At 40.2% G+C, this 22918-nt stretch overlaps 1 protein-coding gene across 1 annotated transcript; it reads left to right on the top strand.

Moving 5' to 3' along the window:
- Positions 1-211: 211 nt before the first annotated feature.
- On the top strand, positions 212-19194 carry LOC129784304 (gamma-aminobutyric acid receptor subunit gamma-3-like). The gene is made up of 4 exons (XM_055802000.1): positions 212-875; positions 4279-4427; positions 18941-19008; positions 19177-19194. The coding sequence occupies exons 1-4, from the start codon at positions 823-825 to the stop codon at positions 19192-19194; spliced, it is 288 nt and encodes a 95-aa protein (XP_055657975.1). The 5' UTR covers positions 212-822.
- The last annotated feature ends 3724 nt before the right edge of the window (positions 19195-22918 follow it).

The following is a 22918-nucleotide window of genomic DNA, read 5'->3' as shown; positions in this document are numbered from 1 at the left end:
CCCTCGGAGCCGCCTCCTCGGGGGCATCGGGCTAGTGATGGCGGGGAGAAATCCCCGCTGCCGGCTGGCTGCGGCTGGCGAGTTTGCGGCTCCCCCTCTCCCGTGTGCGTGCGTGTGCGTGTGTGTGTGTGTGTGCGGCCGCCGGGGCGGGGGGAGGGTTCGCTTCCCGGCTCCCCCCGTGCCGGCGGGGCGGGTACCTGTTGGGCAGGCAGCGGGGACGAGCCGCTCCCCGGTGCGGGGCGGCCCCCGGCAGCGCTCCGGAGCCGCGCTGCGGGGCTGGCCGCCGGCCAGGCGCTCCGCGGGCGGGGGCGAGGTGCGCCCCTTCTCCCCCGCCCCAGCCCGCCCTCCGCCCGGCCCGGCCCACCCCGCCCCGCGGCTCCCGCGGCCCGGCGGGGCCCAGGCTCCGCCGCGCTGTGCACAGCCCGGGGGGCACGGCCAGCGCCAGCCGGGGGAGCGGGAGAGGCCGCGCCGCTGCTCCCGGCGACTGATTGCCAGGCAGGGGAAGCGCCGCAGCTCGGTGCCCGCCGAACACCTGTCAGCCCGTGGAGCCTGATTGATACCTGGCCCTGGCAGCCTCTCTGCTGGGGATTTCCCCCGCGTCCCACTTCTTTTTTTTTTTTTTCTTTCCCCTCCTCTCTCCTGCCCCCTCCCTTCCTGGAGCGGTGTGAAAGGGGGTATTTTCTTCAGGGTATAAAGCTGAGAATACAGAGGAAGAGAGGCTAAGAGCTTCACCTCATTGCCTCATTCTCCCTTTCATGTGAACATCCTGCAACATTTCCTTCATCCTGCCGCACCTCTCACCTGGCCAGCGCTGCCCAGATCATGTCCGCTAAGCTCCTGCCGGTTTTCTTCCTCCTCTCAGTGTTTCACGCCTGGTAAGTCTGCACCCCTTCGCCTCCCCCCACCCTCTCTCCTCGCACCAGGGCTTGCGGGCTGGAGTCCCGCTCGCCGGAGTTTGCGAGACACTCGGCGCCCGGGAAGAACAGCGGGCTCTTCCCCGCCTCCCCTGCGCCGTGCTGGGGCTTTATTCCCAAACGCGGCTTCCCCGACTCTGTCGCCAGGACCCGCCGGGCTCCTCGGACAGCTGAAGCCCCGCTGCCGGCTCGGCGGCCCCGCTGCTTGTCCCTGCCGGCCCCGTGTGAAGCCGGAGGTGGCCCGCCAGGGCTCTGCCCCGAGCCGGCCTGGCAGAAAGTTTTCCCGCTCCGCGGCCGCCAGAGCCCGGCACCCGGCGGGACGGCGGCTGGCGCTGCCCGGGCTCCCCTCACACGTGGCGCGGAGCGGCCGGCAGCCCCGGCTTCCCTCCGCGCCCCACCGCCGGGGGCTGCGCCGATGGGGTCGGCCTAAGTAGGGAGAGGGCAGCCGCCGGGACCGGCGGGGGGTGCCGGGGGTGCCCCGCTGCCCGAGGCGGGGGGCCGGTGGCGGCTACCGTTGACCGCCTGGCCCTCGGCCCGGCAGACGTTAAGCGCCGCGGAGGGGGCCGGGAGGGCCGCGTGTGGCGGACCGGGCCGGTGGGCCGCCGGCCGCCGCCGCGGGGGCGGGAGGGGTCCTCCCGGCGGGGCTCCGACAACGGCGGGCGGTGAGGGGCCGGAGCGGGACAGCGGGCAGCGGCAGCCGTGACCGTTTGTGTTAGGCTCGCCTTCGGCTCCGCGCCTTGTCCAGGGTGCTAGGAAGGGCCCCCAATACATAACCCAGGCAAAGGGGTCACCTCAGCCCACCCCGTAGGATCTGCCACAAACTGGGGTGCAGGAGTGCTCAGAGGCCCGGCCCTTCCCTTCCCTGCCCTTCCCTTCCCAATTTATTGACCATGTTCTCCTTCTCGACAGCCTGCCCCACACCCGAGTGGCATCTCCCTTTCCCAGATCCCCGCGGGAACTAGAGGCTGCTTCATGCCAGCCCTCAGGGCAAGTCCCGGACGCGTGTTGCATGAAATAAACCCTTTCCCCACATCCTCTCAGGGTTTTCCAGCCTTCCTCCTTTGCAGTTTGTGCACTGCCTCACAGGATCAAAACTAGTGACCCCTGAGGAATCTGGGGAAGGTGTGCAGCCTTTCTTCCTCCCCAATTTGAGAACGGCCTGCCATCACCCTGAGCACGTTTCTGTGGATAGCAGGAATATGCTGGGCATTGGCAGTCACCAGTAAGGCTACAGGTGAAAACATAACCTCAAGTGCCTTCAAGGAGTTTTATGGTGCAGAGGCAAGCAAGGGAAATGAAATAACAAACCCTTAAGAAAACAAAACACCTTGAAAAATGCCTAGGGTATTAGTCTGATCCACTGTGAAACCTCTCCCAGCCCCAGCCTTGATCTGGAAGGGAGGTAGGAATTTACATGGTTTGGAGGTACTTTCTAGGAACCAAGCTGCTAGAGTAAGGGGGTTTAAAAGGTCTGCCAGTGCTTAGAGTCTTGTTAGTGACTGTTTTAAAAAAGCAGCTCCCTGAAATGGGAATCATGATCCTACCTGAACGCAGTTCTTATTTCCACATGCAGTCTAAATGCCTCCAGTAAAGTTATGGTGTGTGCAGCAGAAAAAGACGTATGATTTGTGCTCCTTTCCTGTCGACAGCTCGGCACCGCTGCAGCATTTCAGCTCTGAAATCTCAACCATGTGTGTTTGGAGAGGGTGCCTCCTTTGAGAATGGTTTAGTAATTGCTGTATTGAAACATAGGGCTTGTATGAATCTGAGGGAGAACACTACCCCACCCACACCCTGCACCCCCCTGCCAAGTTCTCTTAGGATTTTTTTAACGCTCAAGTTTTTAAAAAATACAACTCACTATCAGAGAAGGAATAGTCGTCTATTCAAAATTTCCCCTGATGTTTTCTCTACATTTGTAACTTGGTTATATGAGCTCTCTCTGTAGAAAATCCTCATGGGCTAGGTTTCAAAATAATTTTTATATAGAAAATGTACCTAGAACATGCACAGTTTATGAGGTCACGTCAAGTGATACACGGCTAATCCTTAGGGGCATATTGGCTGTACAGCAGTTTCAATTAAAAGTTTCATTAAATGCTTGAATGGTGGTCTATAAACAATGATGAGGGTTGATGATGCTCTGTGATTAAATTTTTATGCTTGTATTCATTTTTTTTCCCCTGTTACTATAGAGTGTCTATCAAGTCTTCTGGACATCTGAGACATTTTAAAAGACACTAGTGTCATTACGGAGACAAGGAGAGGGAGAGAGAGAAAGGAGGTTGCTCTGATGTGTGTAGCACTCCCATGAATAAGCAAGGCTCATGCCTCTGATTCTCCATTGCTTTGCACCTTGACCATTTGTGTAAAAAGGTTGCAAAATTATATCGTAGCAGAAGGGCAACTGCAGGTCGAAGCAACACATGGTTGCTGCTGTAGGGTCTACCACTGAGGTTATCTTTTCTCCTGATAACTTCATCTCAGTTTAACTGTCATAGAGTTTCTCCAGTGAGAGACGTCAAACAGATTTGGTTTCTAAGATACCAAAAGACATATCTTCAAATCAACATTTTACTGTTTGTGCACAAAAACCTGCACAAATGAAATTAGGCTTGAGTGAAAATAGCTCTAGCTGTGATTTCTGGCCAAACTTTAGTTTCACCACATTTGTATTAGCATGCTCTTAAAAATAAAAATAATCCACCTAAGAAGGAAAGAAGTTGCAACTCGGTGTAGTACTGCTTTTTTCAAAAACGCCATTAGAACTGCAGGGAAATTCAGATTACACACACAGTGTATTTGTGTGCTTGTGATAATCCATCTTAAATTCAAGGAGCAAGTTCTTAATTCTAAGCCTTGTAATACATTAAACTCAGAAATTCAGGCACTGAGAATATAATAATTTATTAATAGGATAAAATGATCAGGAAGTATTAAAAGGTCTGAATTTTTAATACTCTTATTAGCCTTTGTGCAAGAGACGAATCAGTTGTCTGGTGTATTAATACTGCAGATGTTCGTTCTTTGTAAAACTATATTGTAAACTAACTAGTCAGGATAGGTTGGTTAAAATATGGGCTATAAAATACTACTCTGATGGTTGTATTAACTCTCAGAGTGTAATTTTTTGAGAGACTGGTAGAAGACAATTTCTAAACAATTCTGAATCATGACCCATCCACAGATACTCAAAAACTGTTAATGGGAACATCCTGTTGCAAAAACAGCCTAAGGCTAGGTAGATGCAAAGCCAAGAAAGATATCTAAAACTTCTTCAGATGAGTGTTGAGATTTACCCTGAATGTAAATTCAGATTTTAGTTATGTAATGTAACATCTATTTGTTTGATTTGTTATTGCAGTTCTAGAAAGGTTGAAGAGGATGAATATGAAGATGGAACAGCTAACCAAAAATGGGTTTTAGCTCCAAGAACACAAGACACAGATGTGACTCTCATACTAAACAAGCTGTTGAGAGAATATGACAAAAAGCTACGGCCAGATATTGGAAGTAAGTACTCCTTTCTGCACAAGTGAGGAGAAACATCTATGGGTAGGAAAGACATCATGTTATATTTTGGTTAGTGTGCACAAATGTCTGGGAAAGTGGAGCTTAAGTTTTTTTGGCTCAAGTTCATTTCCAAGTCAATATTTACAAAATGCTAATTCTTGTGGGGAGATGAGGTGGTAATTTAAGGTGCTAAACATTGGTTAGCTTGTACAGAGTTTGTGTAGACATATGGCAGGACTAGCTCTGAAGTATTCACCAGGCTTTTGGTATAGTTAGTAACATACTTACCTCTTTTGTCATCCAATCCACGCATATGAAAAACTCATACTATGAGAAGCGATTAAAAAAACCCAACGTACTAAAAACAAAAGTAGGACACAGCAAGAGAAGAATGTGCATCTACTCCCTTCAAAATATGATCACAAAAGTTATGTTCCTTGGTGCTGAGAAGAAGGCACTAGGGTTTGCTTGTGTAGGATTTGCCTGTGTATAGGGCAACTCTAAGAGATTTTCTTCCCCAAACCAGCAGACATCTTATGTCCAAAAGAAATCTGATAGAATGGAAGTGTCTTGTGGGAAATACTACTACATATAGGTATGACATTTAGGTAAGACCCAGTAGATACCTGCATATAACCATTTTGAGCTATTTTCCTTTCTTTTTTTTTGAATTTGTGTAATGAGGTTGTGTTTACTGTCTCTGGTTGTGCCCTGTTTACCTTGTTTGCATTCTTAGATCAGAGTGGCTATAGCACAACAGCTGTTCAGTTTGTTCACAGCACCTTTGTAAGACAGAAATCACAATTTGTCATTTATTTGCTGCACCTTGCATATACTTCAGAATGAACTGGGAATGGGGAATGCTCAAAACATCCACCTAATATAATTTACTTTTCCTAAATTTTTGCAGATATTAAAGGGAGAATTCCTACTACTGATTATAAGTGAAACTAGCGTTTACTGATGGCACATGTATTGATATACTTCCTACGTGATCCCTTTGGGTCATTTTAGAGGGAAGTAAGAGCCATCTGTATGCATTTACCATTACAATTATTAGTGTGTCTCACAGCTATACATTAATACAACAGTTCCAGGAAAAAAAACCAGCACCCATGCTGTGGTATGAAAGAAAGTTTTGGATGTTCATGTTTTTCATAGCTATTACTTTGATTTTCCATAGTATTTACAAAGATTGTATTTGATAGATGTGTCTGTTTTTAACACAGAGTGACATTTATCTGTCTCTTAGTTTGTCACATCATATTTAGCTGATCTTTAATATCTGGTGGAGAAGTGCATTAAAGCACTTCTCCACCCATATCAACATTCTCAAACAAATTTTTTATTTTACTTTGTACACTGTGTCCTCAGGTCACTGACTTAAGGCAGAGTAAATTATGTTATGCCTATGAGGGGCAAAATAATCATTCAAAGCCCCCATGTCAGTTGCCATAAATTCAGTAGAGGTCAGACATATATTACAGCAGTGGAAAATCATTGTTACCAAAATAATTCCTTTTGTGTCTCCACAGACTTTTCTAAATCCTGTTTTAGAGAAAGGAGTTAAATTACACAGCACCTCCATATATCATACCAAACAGAGATTTTACAGTTCTCAACTATGTCTATCTATTTCTATCAAGCATCTCAGTCCTAAGCCATTTTTCTCCTTGATAGGAATCTGGCTATTTCAGAACTTGAGCTGAGTGTTGTTCAGACACCAGAGAAGTTAGTTCACCTCTGCTTCCTTCCCTGGTCCCTCTTCCCTCCTCTCCTACCTTTGATGCAGATAAATAACATTGCCCTTTTGAAGCTGAGGAGCTGCTGCATTTGTCAAGGAGAACATGAAGGGAATGTTAGAGAATCAGGCATTATATCTAATTTTTCTGAACTGCTGGCTGTTGTGTTGCACAGAAGCACATCTCCCTTTCCATCTGGGAGAAGGTTATCCTCCAAACTAGATGGCTGACTTGTCCTGGCAACTGAACTGTGTTTTTGCCCTGAAGGTCTCAGTATTAATACAAATCAATTAAAGCGTAATATATATCAGTTAAAGGACTAGGGGAAAAAAGTAGTGGATGAGGTAACATAGAGCATACAGTAAAAGAATGCACGTTTTGGAATTTACAGAACGCATGGAATGAACCAGTGGAGGAAGAGAGAAGTAACTCTCAGAATCAAGCAGAAGTGCAGCCAATAAAAGATGATGAGGGTTAATCCAGGACTAACATGCAGTCAGATGTTCATTAGGTCCTTTACATTTGTGCAGTGCTGCCTGTAAGCAAATTGGCTGTCCCACAGGACAGGGGATACTCACTGTTTCATGCCACATTACTTTTCACTCAGTTTTCCAATGCTTTATTACAAGGCCACTATTTCTAACAGTGGATAACTTAAGCAATGCTCCTGAAGAAATGGTCTTTCTGCATGCAGTCAGAAAAGCCTAGGAAAATACTGACTACTTTGCAGTCTCAAAGGTTAGGATTGCAGTTTTTAGATTACTTGGGAACAGACTTTTGCAAGCCAGAGGCCATGGGGTAGAGGAGAAGACTGTGGCAGATAGAAGGTGTGGAAGTGCATGCTAGCTCCAGCTGTGATTTTTCTGTGGTCTTTCATCCCTCCCCAGGCAGTTGACGTTTTGCCTAGCTCGGGTATGTCCAGGTACTACCTGGCACTGTACAGGCATATTCTGAGTGTCCACTTGCCATACTACGGGCACTGAGTTCTTCAGTAATCACATCGCCTCTGGGTGAGAAGTATAGCCATCAGTGAATGAACTCCTGTGAACAGACACTCAGCTACAGTCCCTCCTCCCCTGCCCATCTCACCCTAAACCACTGCAAAAAGCATGTAGGTCAGTGCTAAGATGTAAGGTCAGGATTTGCTCTTTCCTTTCTTTTTTCCTTATGCTGGCCTATACTTTGCTTAGGCTTTCATGTAAATGGCTGTCTGTTAAATCACATGCTTAGTCTACACTCAGCAGTATAGGCACCACCTGCAAGGTTCCAATCCAGGATTATCAAAGAGTGGATCAAACCACCTAAGTATTAGGCAAAATAGTTACTCTGTGAAGGCTATCAGCAATGTGACACCTTAACAGGACCTGTCTAGCTAAAAGGGGCCTTTGGTCTTTGGAAAGAAAGCAGTGTTCTACCAGCAGGGGAATGTCTGACTGCATTCCCTGTGGCCACACAGTTGGCAGAGTTCTTGTCTCCATAAATATCACAGCTTGTGAGGGTTTTCATTTTAACAGTGGCATCTGGCAGTTTTCCATTATACCACAGAACATACATGCTTTGTGGAATTGGGAGGGGCGGGGGGAGACAAAAAAAAGGAAAGAAAGAAAGAACAGAAAGCACCTCACACTGAACAGCTTATATGGGTATACTGATTTAGATCAAAAATAAGTGTTTTACAGAGAGAAAGCATCTTTTCCAACTATTTTTTGCCAGCTACAATAATAGGGCTGAGAATTAGGTTTTTTGCATGGTATAAATAACTAGTCCCAGAGAACTAGTAAACCTCTTCTGAACTATGAAGGTCTTAAAATCTCTTCCATAGACAGGTACTCAGGAGTTTGTTTCAAAGTCCTTTGAAGCAAAGACCTGTTCAACGGATATGCAACATTTTCTATGTGCAGTGAAATTTACTACCCTGCAAGAGTGATTTTTTTTTTTTTTTTTTTCTCTCCTTGTCACACTGGTTTCAGTCCTGATGTTTCATAAGACTAAGTTCTGGCCCTGAAATTTTACTTCCTCTTTATTAATAAAATGCGAACAGAAATAATAGGTAAATCAACAGTGTAGAATGATGATAATTACAGCTAGAAAAATCTCAGTCTTATTTAGGTTATGTTAATAACCCATTTTTTTGCCATTGCTTTGCTTTTGATTAATTGATTTAAAATTTAAGTTCCAATTTTAAACAAAACCTATAAAATTAATGAAGCAAACCACTACAACACATGACAAAACATATTTCCTTCAAAGGCAGTTTACTTTGATGAAACCCTCCCTCTCACCTTCCTTGATGGACAGCTTAGTCCACAATGAAGTCCTGGAAAATAAATCCTACCTTTATAACCCCACATTGTTTTGTGCTTATTTTCATATGGAATGTAGGTTGCCTTAAATGAAAGTTTGTAAGTGTCTTCTTTCAAAGTGAAAGTTTTGCCAAACACATTCCCTGAGTGAGCTTTACATGTGGAAGATAATAAGCAATCTTTTTTCTTTCATTGTAAAAGTCACCTTACCCATCAAAAAGGTCAGTATGTGAGAGGTTTCTGAAACGTGCCATTAGTAGTGGGAGGGAAAAAATCTCATCCTAGACCAGGCTTAGCTGCAGTACTCATTTGGAGCATGAAAAGCAGTAAATCTTAAGAGCTGCCTTTCGGTATGTAGCTGGTTTGCTTACCTCAAAAGAAAGATCTTTTTTTCCTCTTGTACATTAAGAACCAATAACTAATGTGGGCCAAAATTTCAGTGCCAACAAGGCAATAGTAATGTCAAGATTAGTTCATGAGCTAAGCTGGACTCCAAGCTTTCCTCTTTATCTCAACCTGCTAATGAGAAAGAAAACATTTTATTTCACCAGTAATTTTTAGAGGACAAAACTCTTCCTTGAGCATCTCTAACAATCAGTCCGTTATCTCAACATTCTAATTTCACTGTAAAGGACATTCTGAAATACACATCCTGCAGTCTGACCAGGTGCTGTCCAGTCTTCTTGTGAGTACATGCTCTTTTCTCCAGCTAAAATACTTTTCCCAGAACACAGCAGGATTAGAACAAGGAGTTACACACACTTACTGGGTACAAACAGGCAACTGCTGTCCACTACCTTTCCCCATCGTGTTCCCAATGTGAAAAAGTGGTGCTAGGAAAGCGATCAATTTCTGTTTTAGCAATTTTAAAAAATGCCTTAAAAATCATAGAAAAAAACCCCCAAAGTTTTTTCCTTGCATTTCAGACTGTACCAATGATCTTTGCAGTTATTTATAATCTGTCAGACAGTTTAATACTTTCAGTTAATTTCTATTTCAGAGGCTGGAGCTAAAAGCCAACTAGAAGGAACTACACTAGTGTACTCAAACTACCTAGGGAAATTGAATGTGGAGTATGATCATAAATATTAGAAATAAAGCTAAAATAAGATAAAAACCCAAATCAAGGAATAGAAAGTTACAAGGTACAACTTGCTGTGCTCAGACTTACTTAGCTGACAGCAAGTTTTTTAGCTGACAGTTCTTGTAGTTGTCAGCCAGAACGGAAAAGGCCAAATTCCATATTTAATATAATAGAATTTTTGTACTAATGTGGTAGTTTATTGTGGTCATCTATTTTTCCTATACTTTCTAGCACCTAGTTTCTAAGCTGCCTACCTTCTTAATTAAATCTTAATTAATTAATTAATTCTTAATTTAAAAAAAAGTCAAGCTGACATCAAATCAGACTTGAGGAAAGAGCATTATGGGAGAGACTGAACAAGCATGAATAATACTGTTTTTACTGATATTCACTGAAAGGACAGAAAAGAGTAGTAAGATAATATGTATTGCAAGTTTGCATGTTCTGTTTCTCAAATGTGTCATTATATTAGGAAGGCTCTGAATTGCACTTTTACCACTAATGCCTTCTTTTTCCCTCCTTGTTTGATTATCCTGCAGTAACTCTTGGATTCCTCTTGGATCCTCTAAATTTATTTGATTCTTACAGTCTCTAGTTGCCCCTTGTATTTATTGTGTTTTTATAAGCCCAAATAAATTCTCTTTGAAATATTTAAGTATATATGCTTATATGTGTATATATGTGCACAGACAGACAGACATACACCCCCTCATTTGATGCCTGCCTGTATATCTTCTGACTCCACCAGTTCTAGCTGTCTTAAGAGTCAAGGTGGTTTTCCTTGCTCCCCAAGTACCTTTATAACCATTACCTAAATGTCTGAATATGAGAGCAGTCTCACTAACAGCTGTGTAGCTCTCAGTACCTTGAGTAGGTTTGTGCAAGCATAGCTGGTAGAAATAAGTGGGCTTGTTTCTGCTGGCAAACAGAAGACTAAGTTCTATCTGACATGCTTTACTGTGCTGGCTTGGTAGCGTTTAACAGCATTTCTCTTTTTAAGCAGCTTAAAGTTCTCTCCGTAACTCATTTACATGGTTTCTCAGTGTATGCAAGGAGCAGGTCTGTTGGGTGAGTGGGCACAACTTTTCTTCAGTTGCTTTTTAAAGATGTGCATTTTCAAGCACAATCCTAATGAAAACCTTGTGTTCTGAAGCCATATCACAACCTTTCTTCTGTCTGACCTGCCCTCCTAGCACACCACACAGAAACTAACCCTGAAACGCACCACAGGCTATCACCACTGTGACCATCAGGTTGTTTTTGCTAGCTGCTGATTGCCACACCTGATACTCTTTAAATTACTCCAGCAAGGTTTCCCCATATATGTGACAGAGATTTACTTATTGCTTCACAGATCAAAATATTTCCCAGATCATAGTGCAGAGAAAGATGTAAACTGTCATGCAAGGTCAAATTACTACTTACTGCTGTAAGCCTTTTCTTTGTGCTAGCCTACAAGAGACAGGGTCAGGCACCTTAAACAGGAAGTAGTGAGAGAGGCGGTTGTCACTTAGGGGTTGATTAGGGACAGTTGTACCTGGTGAGCTAACCAGTGTGTAAAGTTAGTACACAACGGGAAGGGGAGAGGGAGTAAATTCTGTTCGTATTATGGCAGCACTCAGGAGAGGAAAGCCATAGCTCTGGATCCACCTTCTGTAGTATTGGGTGCTGCAGAAGATTGTGGAGATTAGTCTAATTTAGGGGTAATAATATGAAAGAAGAAACTTCAGTAACCCATTGGTGAGGATGTGGAGTGCTGTGGCTGAGACTCAGCTAGGAAACAGGGCTGGATATGGTGAGAGTTCATGAGCTGAAAAAGCTCCCAAGAAAAAAAATTGGAAATGTTTTAATTTCTTACTGATACTTGCCTTTCTCTTTTTTTGGGGGAAAGTAGATTGTCTTTATTTCAGAAAACTTTTGTTCTGATTCAGCCAGCAGACTGGAAATCCACTCACTCTCTATTTCCATGAGTAAGACAGTAAAGATGAAGACTAATTTAGTGCCAGTCATCTCCCATGCATTATGTATTAACATACCTATGCGAGGAGGGAATATTCCTGAGGAAAGGGTTGCTATTCAATGCAAATAAGAACAATCTGTGTTCTAGGTGGGAGGGCAGAAGGGATTTCTTGATTGTCTGCAGGAGTTCTAATTCTCTAGCACCTTCAGTCATCAATGCTTTCTTCTGCAGACTTTGCCATGAACATTTCTAGAATGTTAATAGCAAGGCTCATAAGTGAGGAGTAAACTACTCTATCACCACTCCAAAGTCCCCATTTTAGATTTTGAAAACTGCGATCCATGTCTGAGATTTAGAACATGACATAAATAAATTGGTTGCACCTAATCCTTATCTGGTGCTGGTGTAGTGAATCAAACATAAGCTCTTTCAAAATCGAGCGTGGGAACATTTCTCATTAGGATAGGCTATTGGCAGTGAGTTTTTTCATGCCTATGTTCTGCTTTTCTAATTGCTTAACCATGGAGCTGAGTAAAAGAGAATATCTGACTTTGGTTTCTGACCTGGTTCGGTTCACAGATTCTGAACTATCAGGGGAAACTCCTAAGTTTTATTCATCCTTCTCTCAGGTAAAACTCTTAATGTGTCATACTAAAAGAATATGTAGAAAAAATATTCCAATACAGTAACACTGAAGCCCTCAAATTTATATTTTCTGTATAAAAAAAAAAAAAAGAATGTGGTTCCATTTTTTTCGATTATTTAAAAGGTTTCTTTTTTCTTTTTTGTTTCAATTTTCTTAGAACAACTAATTTAAATCAAATTCTGGAAAGCAATGCTTTAATTCGAAGCTTATAGTACCTTAATATATAGAGATATTCCAGTACTCAAACACTTTGTTTTTCTGAAACTAATCTCATAATTTAACCCAAGTATTACAGTTCTTTGCAGATGAAACTGCTCTTTTGTGTCATTTGTAATGAGCTGCTTGTATCTTTGCAATACTTATGTCTTGCACGTTGTCTGTTGAGCTGACAAAGATGTAATGGTTTTGTGTTGGAGAGGCATTTTACTTGAGTGTAACAGCAAGGCCCCTTACATTACAACCTTCTCTTTCTCAATATAAATAATTCATTTACAGAGACAACTCTTCTTTCAGAGTTTTATTTCCTGACAGTGATTACTTGCTGAAATGGCTTGATACAAACTCAGACTGAGTATTTTTCTTGAATGGCATTGTAGGTAGGAAAGTTAGGTTGACAGTAAATGTTTGCCAAACTCTTCATCTAAACTGTCAGACCCAAAACTATATGTAGCAGCTGCTAGTTCTTATTTTCTCTTTTCTGTAACTTCATCCAAGAAAGCTGAGAGGAGACTGGGAGTACAGCATACAGACTTTCAGGAGGCCACTGACTGAAAGTTAGGTGAGAGTCAGGAAAAGTCTGAGGTATTAATTACACAAGAAAATCCTTTTCTTCTCTATCCTTCCTTCTGCAATTACCTAGACTATGCTGGGTCCTCCAAGTATAAAATTATATTTAGAAGCCTTTTTTTTAAATTAAAGAGGGTTCTGAAGGGAGTGTTTGTAAAGTGCTGCAGTTGCCATTTTGAGGTTGTGGCACAAACTAGTAAATTACTTTGTCATCTTAAACAAGGAAAACCTTCGGCACATATTATTTTAAAATACCATTGCTCTTTTTTGCAATTGTGTGGTTTTCTTGTGACTGCTATTATTTATCCAGACCTTAGTTGCTAGCTTGCTAGACTTCACAGGAACAAATTCTATTATTGTTCGGTCTTATGATATCACATAGGAACTCCCCCCTCCTATGAATGACTAAAACAAAAATGGAAACTTTAGGGATTGATTGTAAGACCAGCCTAGCCATTAAGATCTACAGTTTTCATTCCAAAACAATGTAATACTGGAAAGATTACAGCTTGTGCATTAGGGAAAGGTAAATCAAAGATAAAAGTGCTAAAAGTTGATTGATGATGATGGCGGGATATGAAGAATAACAGTGATTTGTAGTTAATTGAGGAAGTCTGTTTATGCACACTTTATCATTCACACTCCTGGACAGAATAGCAACAAAACCTAGCATGTGAGTAAAACACCCTGTTCAGAAGACCGTGTTCACATCCTGGTTTTACAGTCATCCAAACTTTCTTTCAATTTTGTGCCCAATTTTTGATTATACTTTTGATTTTCATTTTCATTCCTGTTTGGCTAGTTTGATCCTAAAACATATGCATGGCAGTTCTGTCAGGGTTTTTTTGCCTGTAGCAAGTGGATGTCTTTGCCCTTTTATCTGTTGTTCAAGCCCATTCTCTTCTATGCAGGAGAAATGAGTCTTTTTGTATTTTCCTCACTGATACCTTCACAGAATCATAGAATAGAATCATAGAATCATTTAGGTTGGAAAAGACTTAAAATTGAGTCCAACTGTAAACCTAACACTGCTAAGTCCACCACTAAACCATGTCCCTAAGTGCTACATCTACACATCTTTAAAATACCTCCAGGGATGGTGACTCAGCCACTTCCTGTTACTATATCTTTCTTCAAACGTGCCAATTTGTTGTAAAATTTAAAAGTTTTAGCTGACCACTATGATGTCTGAGAAGTGAATCGTTAGCATAGCAGTTTATTTTACAGGAACAAACAAGTAATTAGATGTTGCCTATAGGGTCATGTAGGAAAATATTAATATTCATCATCACTAACACAAAGTAAACATTAACAGTATGATCACTAATACTATGGTTACGGATAACTGTGTAATGATTTATTACAGATTTATCCCAATTTAAAAATAGCAATTTATGTGCTAATGAGATAATGTAAAATATCATTATAGAGTAATTTCAAAAAATATCTCATTACTGTAGAACCAATCTTGTTAGTCTTTTGCATTCGGAAGTCTTGTGGAAACTTAGGCAGGGTTGGAAGTGACTGTGTATTTCTGGAACAGATTTCATATTGTGTTTGTTATGTGGTTGCGTGCTTTCTAAAAATCTAGTGCTAATCGCTTTGCTTATATAAACGTGTATATTGATCCATAACATTTTTACCACCTCAGTTTCGAGTAAAACCAGAATAATTTAGACCTGGGAGTTGTGCTTGAAAAATGTAAGAAAGGCTAACTGTCAACAAAAAATAATTTTATTTCTATTTTAAAATTTCTGAGAGCTCAGCAGCTAGTTCTACTCATGAGTTTAAATGAGCTTCCAATAAAAATATTTCTAAATATTAAGCTTTAAAAAATAATTCTAAATATTTATTATTTGTGCAAGAACATAAATGTGATTTGGACAGACTTCAGATGTGGAGGAAGCTTTCTGTAGGAAGCAAACAAAGTAGTTTCATTCATGAAATAGGCATCAATTCTGAATAGTGGGGTTCTATAAAAAATTAAGAGACATTTTAAAAGGACAGGATAATTTAAAATAGTAAAGAAACATAATAGAATGTCAGGAACTTATTGCAGATTTTTTTCCCTACATGACTTGTGAAATTGTATAACAATGCCTTTGTTCATTTCCAAAGAAGTCTTTTAAAATTCTCCTGATTTATGTGTTGAGTTGTTTATACACGTGATCAGTTTGCATATGTCCCAGAGTAGAGTCTTCACAGATTTTAAAGTCGTTCAAGCTCAGGTACTATTTATTTCCACAGTGAAAATCTATAAAGCAGGACTACACAAATCCTATAGTTGGCCTGCATGGATATTTGTAATCAGGACATTATTCTAGCTGTTTCTGTCTTTTGTTTCTGTCCAGACATACCTGACCTAACTTTACAATGTCTTAAGTGTTCATCTGACTTCTTAAGTGAGCTCTGCAGGCAGCGTTAAACTCATGACTCCGATGACTAGGCATCTTTTGGATTGTCTAAAGTTTGTAGACAAATTTTACTTGGATGTGTCTTTGCAATCTGATGGTCACAAGGCTGACTGGAATATAAACACTCGGTCTCAAAAGCCATGGAGTTTGGATCAGATGGGAACTATTAGCTAGACATTGGTGCGACCTTAGTTTTATTTGCAGATATTTTGATTGGCTTTATAAATCCCTGCCTCAATTAGAACCAATAAGTTTGAAAATGAAGTGATTGTGATAAGCAGTTGGCTAACCTTAGATAGTACTGTGTAGCAGCATAACACACAGTTACTTGGATGTGCTTACATTGTCTTTTAGGCAAAGTTAACTATCGTGTAATAAATCATATTTCAAATAACTTTGAGAAGGTTGATATATTTATTGACAACCTTTAGTTGCTCTTGTGCATGTGCCATATGCATGGTTCTGCCAGTAATTTTTCTAAGTTTCTGACAGCTCTTTAGGAATGATTTTGGGCTGATGCCGATACTGGTACTAAAGAGAATTTGGTTTTACAGTAGAGGTCAAATCTTGAAACAGAAGAAATAGCCACTTCTTAAGTCGAAGCAGAATCTAGCCTCAGACATTCCCAGTGAAATTAAAATTCAAAATAAATAAAGCTACTGGAACTTAGTATCTATTTGTAATCTTATTGGCATCTTTTAGTGAGGCATTAACACGTTTGTTGTTCAATCCGCAAGACTGTGAGCTTTTACTTAGTGCAAGAAAAAAAGACTCCATCCGCAGCCCAGCAACTCCATGCATGGCTTAAATCAGTCCATGAACTGAGTGCTCACAAATGCATGTAGTACACAGAAAAACTGAGCAGGCTTTGAAAGAATTGGTGGTGTAACAATTTATGTCTTTCCATGAAAATCAGTTTATTTTGAAGACTGGTAGAGGGTGAGTTTTTTCTAGTAAGGCATAATAACTTTAAGACTCAGTTATTTTCTCTTTCATAATGCATTCTGCATGAAGTAATCTTAAAATCTTTGCCTCATTTTAGTTGGTATTTTGAATTAAAATTCTGTGATGAAAAATTTAAAATTTATATCTGATGGTTCTCCCAGTTTGTATCTGTTTATATCCATGAGAATCCGCATGTAAAAAGAACTGTATTCTTCTGTCTTTTCTTTCAAAACCTGAACACGTTTGCCATACAATCATATTACAATTGTATTTTCTGCCTAGGAAAATAAAATATCTTTCAAAGGAACTTTAAGTCTTTGTTGTTGTTGCAGTGCTATAATAGTTTACCTGTATTTTTTTACTTGATTTATTCTTAATTTTAATTTCACTGGGAATATCTGAGGCTAGATTCTGATTTAATTTGACTTAAGAAGTGGCTGCTGCTAAGTTTCCTTCTGTTTCAAGATTAGACCTTTATTGTAAGACCAAATTCTCTTTAGCATTAACAAGAAATGCTTCATTTTTTTTGCACCAGAAGAGAATTTGGCCCAGAACATTAAGGAGAAATTATCATCTCATAATCTATTTATATACTTAGCTGCAATGTTTGAACAAAAATGGATTCCAAGCACTGTGTTCAGGTCCTGAACTTTGTCCCTGATCCCACCAAGATTCAATTGTATGCCAATGTGCATCACTAACTCTAGTCCCATTAATGTTCGCCAGAACTCCTTAGTGTTGAACCTCCAACTAGATATGTGCATTAGCCCTAAAAAGATCAGAGCCCTTTATTCCATGTATACTGTCTCGGTAAAAGAGCTAGCTGTAGTTCTCCGCTATTACCAATTCCTATGTAATGACATTTATTACTGCATTTTGAGGCAAGTCTCATTACCAGAAGCTGCTAGACTCCTATTTAGTTATTAGCTGGGTACAATTAGGGTTGCATTCATCAGTTGTGCTTGTTCAGCTGAGTTCAGATTTTCTTTAGCTGAAGGGAAGATCTGAGTTTATAAGCCAGTACTTCAGACAATTTGAAACCATGACCTTAAATAATCCTGGATGTTCTGATCATATGCAGTCAAAGAAGTGTATGGTACTTAATGAATTAGAGACAATGGTTCTCATGTTCAACAACTATTTGTGTCCAATTTAATGTCTGCTTTTGCAACACTAGATCTAGTCTTCCTAATGATATGGCATACCAAAGTCTTACATGACAAGGCAGCCTGCCTTTTTTTTCAGAACCATCTAAATTTACAGGTACTTTAAAACTCAGTGGCATCTCATTGTTAGTCTGAAATTTTGGGGATGTGGGCAAAAATTATTCATCTTTACATGTGAAGATTTCTGTCTACAGCTTTGTGCTGGATGGCTTCTTAAGCTTTAGACAAATTAACTGTTATCCACTTGAGATAAGCTTCCCACAGAACCATGGAATTTAACTGTTCATCGCTTCTCTGCTCAGTAGCTTCCCCGAAAAAAGCTCTCAGAGCTTTGAGTGGATGATATACCTATTACCATTTGTTCTAGCGGACTTGGGGACTAGTGAAAAAAAAAAATCCGAAGTTCAGCATAGTTCCCAGACTTCAGTGATTGGAATTGCTTTCTGGAGATCTTTGAAGATTGTGGAGAGGGGAAGGTGCCTCTATGAGAAAGGGAGATATTTAACAGAAGCTGTTGGCTTACTAGGGCCAAATTTGCATCAGTTTTGACTGCAGGATAGAACAGGATTTATACTTACCTAGTTTTGGGTCAGCTAACACCGGAGAAAGTAAAACACCAGTTTAGATCTCAGTTTAGAGGTTTATGTATATGCTATGGGTTTGAAAGGAGGGCAGTATAACTGAAGTAACCAACATGCCTTTCAGTGGAAGAGTGGCATTATTTTAGAGCTAAGCTACGTCACCAGTAAGAGCTATCTGAATAATGTTCACCAAGTACACTGACACCAAAGACGCTAAAAGAAAGATAAATCCTAGTGGCCTCAGCTAAAGAAACTAGTAAGAGCTTGTCCTGGCCTATTCAGCCTATTCAGTCCTGGAAGTCTGAAAATATGGAAGATCTTATGAGAAACTTGCATTGTTGCATTGACTAAACCAAATCAAATTCAAAAACCTTTGGATGAATCAGTGCAAAGGCAACATGGGCCGAACAGAATGAGTCTAAACTGAAAGGAGAAGAGTTGCTTAGGTTTAACTAAATGGATTTCATAGGGATTTTACTCAAAGCTAGGATGGTTTCAGGAATGATGAGATGAGAAAATCTGGAAAGATTTTTTGATGTGAAACAAACATGCTGAAGGACTTACATGTTGAGGCAATGGGAAAAAGTGATATGCTGCATTATTTGTAGTTTCTTGTCAGTCATCTTAGGTTTTGACTGTAAGCCACTGTTCTTAATACTGAGATAAATGGCGATCATGATGATAAAGTGGTATAGGCTGTAATTTACAGCAATTTTTCTTGGGTAGGAGGAAAAGAACCTTGCCCTCCTGAAAAATATGTAATTCATAGTTCCTGGTAGTTCTACCTGAAGAATAGACCTTACAGTTACTGGGGAAGAAAATATTTAAAGTGAGTACTCATCGTTTCTGCAAAATAATATTAAACATATTTTTTTTTCCTCCACAGTAAAACCAACAGTTATTGATGTTGACATTTATGTCAACAGCATTGGTCCTGTATCATCAATAAATATGGTAAGTGACTTGTAACAAAGATTTTTATCTGGACTGCTGGTCTTGGCATCAGTACTGGCTTTAGAAAAAGGCAAAAATGCCACTGGGATAAGTTGCTTTGATTGCTAATTTGGTTCTGCTTTCAGGTATAGATCTGTTTTTCATATGACTCTTTTGTGTCTCTTTCAGAGAAGAACAAACCTATGAGCAATATTATGCTCTGTGTTGTCTACCACAAAATGCTGGTAGATCTTGAATGGTAAATAGACATCGCAGGGAAAAAATAAGTATGAAGCAAAGCTATTGTGAAGAAAATTTGTGAATTAATGTTTTGAGAGTCGAATATATGTAGCTTCATCTTATACAGAGATTCATCCCATACTATTAGTGTATTTATATGAAATTCATCATCTCTTCAGTGGTTACTTTTCTTTCACTGAGTTATTAACAATCTTTAGCCTTAAAGTATAATTTTGAAGAAGTTACACAGAAGTGTATTGCATGTGCAAAGGCAGGAGAAACTAAATGTCTGGGTGGTAGTGTGAAAATAGTGAACCTAGCATAACGTAACAGTTGGTCAGTTGTTGTGATCTTCAGGACATTTCTCGGTTCTGCAGCAACACATTCAGATTAGAAAGCAAGCTGAATGTTTATGCAGCTATGGAGGTATGGGTGGCTGCTTGTGCAACTTCACATTTGAATTCAGCATGGTATTCCTCTTTGTAAACTAGGCTGAATTTCTTTTTAATACAACTTGGAAAAGGAGGACCTAGTAATATCTTCATTTACTTAAAGCTCTTATACGAACCTCTTCAAAGCAATAACTTTCTCTTGTTCACAGTGATATTCCAAGGCTGCTGTGTACAATGATTATGCAAGTATCTAATAAATACACTGCATGTATGTTTAGTATTTGGGGAACAAAAGCTCCTGAATTTGAAAGGTGGTCATTCAGCCTGATTGGTTTTGCCTATGTACATGGGAGAATGTGAATTATTGCAACGTGTCAAATACTGGGTGGTCAGAGACTCCTATGCCCCCTGGCAACGGGAAATCTGACAAATAAAGATAGAACAAACTATGTGCTGGGAACAACTTGTCCGCACATTCAGAGTGTGAAATGTATTGGTCATATGTTGTGTGAAGCACTGAAATGTCAAGCAATGAGGGTACCTGCTCCATTCTTGAACTAGTAAATAGTTAATTGTCTTGCCCTTCCCTGACTGCGTACCAAAATGACTTGTCCAGGGAATGATTTATTGGAGGATCTGTTCTACTTAGTCCTCTGGCTTGCATTTATATACACTCTAGGAATGGGTACTCTGTTCAAAAGCAATGGGGACAATGGTAAGGATGCTTGCTTTTCAAAGTCTTTTTGCTCTTTGCCCCTCTGAATTAGCTTGTAAATAGCATTTTGAGGTGATGGAAAGGTATGTGGAATAATAATTAGAAAACATTTTATCAGAACTGCTTCATATAACAGGAAGGAAAAAATAATAGTAGAAGGAGCCAGTGGTTCTTGGAAGATTATTATGGCACAGTCAAAACATGACTGATTTACTTATGGCTTAACTTTGAGTTCAGGATAACTTATGGCACCAAGGTGGAAAGATGCACCAAGATATCAATTTAAAAAATGCATGCTGTATCTTTTTGATAGTAGACAGTCTTATTAGGATAGTTCAAGATTGTATGGCATAGAGGTATTTCTTGGTTACAGCTAAAAAAACCCCCTATGTATAATCTGTAAGGGCAGAATCATATCTAACACCGTAACTACATAAAATGTAGGTACCTGAAGTTGTAAGAACTCAAGTCTGGTTAAAGCTATATTTACAATTTTGAATAAAACCAGACCTTGTTTCAAATATGCTTGTGGACAGTATATTCCACTGAAACTTAATCTGAACACTTTTGAATTTGACTTCTGTTCTCAAACCTAATTATCAATATAGGAGATTAACATTATGGACTCAAATGTAGCAAACTTTTGTCCAAAAGCTCCATTTTTGCTTTGTTACTTTACAGTTTGTTCAAACTTGCATGAGAGAGCAGAAATGAGCTTGCAGTCTCACATTTACAGTGAGAATGGAAAGCCCTCCTCACAAACCTATAAGCTATGGTGCTGTGTGATAACTTGTCTCTCCAGTGCCAGAAGTGATTGAGGAGCTACTTTCCCCCCAATCTGTGATATTTCAGATGTTTGGATATAGTATGCAGTAGCTCTGTGATACTCTACTGGGGAAAAAATTAAACAGTTTTTGGAATTAAAAATAAGTATAAAGTAATTTATATATTTTTTAAGTAAGCAGTTTTTCATGTAGCCTATGAACTGCTGGAGCATGGGTACACAAGCAGCTGAACAGAAACAGTAGCTGGAAATTACCTGTGGCAGTGGAAGAGGAAGGAAGGGACTGTCTTCAGTCTGATTCCTGTCATACAACTGAACTCTCGAAGGGAGAGGAATGTGTGCAAAAATCCTGTACAGAATTTAGAATAGTATTCTGGGAGAAAAAAGGAGTATTCTTGCAAGAATCTACATATGCTGTATTTCTCAGCAGGACAGGAACTTTTAGCTTTTCTCCTTAAATTATAATTAAAAGTTGAGCTATTCTGTCAGGACAGCTCTGCAAGATGGCAGTTGATTGAGTGAAAAGAAAGGTGATTACATTGATTTCCATCTCTTGTATTTTGAGCGAGATCATCAACATGTACCAGGAGGACTTCCCTGCTGTGTACTTCCAAACTTAGCCCTTAGCACTATCTCTTTTTTCTTAATCTGCAGCCCTTCTGAGGGAAAATTGTGTGGAGCTTCTCTAGAGATCAAACTCTGCAGGTATATTTTCTTATCGGTTTTCATCAGCACTTTCATCCTGTGGGTGAAACCTAGAAAGTAAAATAATTTTCTTTAAAATATCTGTTCAATGGGTGTTCAGTTGAATGTTCAAGCCAATTTTGTAGAACAAAGCTTTTCAGATGTCAATAACTTTGTGGTATTTATGATTAGACTTGAATATGGATATTAACATCTCCCCGTTTCTTTAACAGTCAGGAAAAAGATAGTTGTTACCAGACACCTACCTACAGCAAAGACAACCTCAGATTAATTGTATGTGAATGCTTGTGGCCCTGAGGAAAAAGAATTTGTCTTAGACTGAGGCTGAAAGTGCCACAAGGAGAGGAAATGTTAGGGACCCTTTCAAAAGGGCTTGGAGTTAAGGGAAACGTAGTGTTCTCTGTGACAGAGACAGCATAATCCACAGGAATATGTGGCTGACCCTGCATTCCAGACTGTTTGCAGAGGGTTTATCCCACTTCCCCTAAAGGCCTTGCCAGTGATTCATTTGCTAGTTGCTTTCAAAAATATCTATTTAGAACCTCAAGATTTCCAGAAAAAACAGGAGTGATTGTGAGAAGGTAACGTAGTTGCTCTTCAGTTAGAGACTCATCATTTTAACATTGTCATCATTTATGATGACTTCTGGATAGATAGTGGTGACTCTTCCTTTGTCTCTGACATGGAAGATTTCTTTGGGCCATGGTCTAAAAAAAGCTAATGTTAAGTAGCAAGAAATAGGAATTGTGTAAGAATAAAGAAGTAAAACCTGGCTGAATAACGAACTGAGTGATACTAGGAGGTAGTCTAAAGTGGCAGGGGCTTTGAAGAAGAAAGCAATTTCAGTGTTTTGAGCTATGGCATGATGATATGAAATGACAGAAATGATTGATACTAGACAAGAGTATTTTGAAATTAAAACTCTGAGATGTTTGAATGACCATTCAAAAATTTTAGGGTGGCTTTTTAACAGATAAAAGCCATCTAGTATAAATATCTTGGTATCTGTCCTTTAATAAAAAAATAACAGCATATGAGCTTGGATTTATTTAAAAGAAACATAAACTGGTTGATTTAAGGGTAAATGACACATGG

Source organism: Falco peregrinus, chromosome 4, assembly GCF_023634155.1.
Source record: "Falco peregrinus isolate bFalPer1 chromosome 4, bFalPer1.pri, whole genome shotgun sequence".
NCBI classification, from domain to species: Eukaryota; Metazoa; Chordata; class Aves; order Falconiformes; family Falconidae; genus Falco; species Falco peregrinus.
This window is presented reverse-complemented; position numbering and strand designations above follow the sequence as displayed.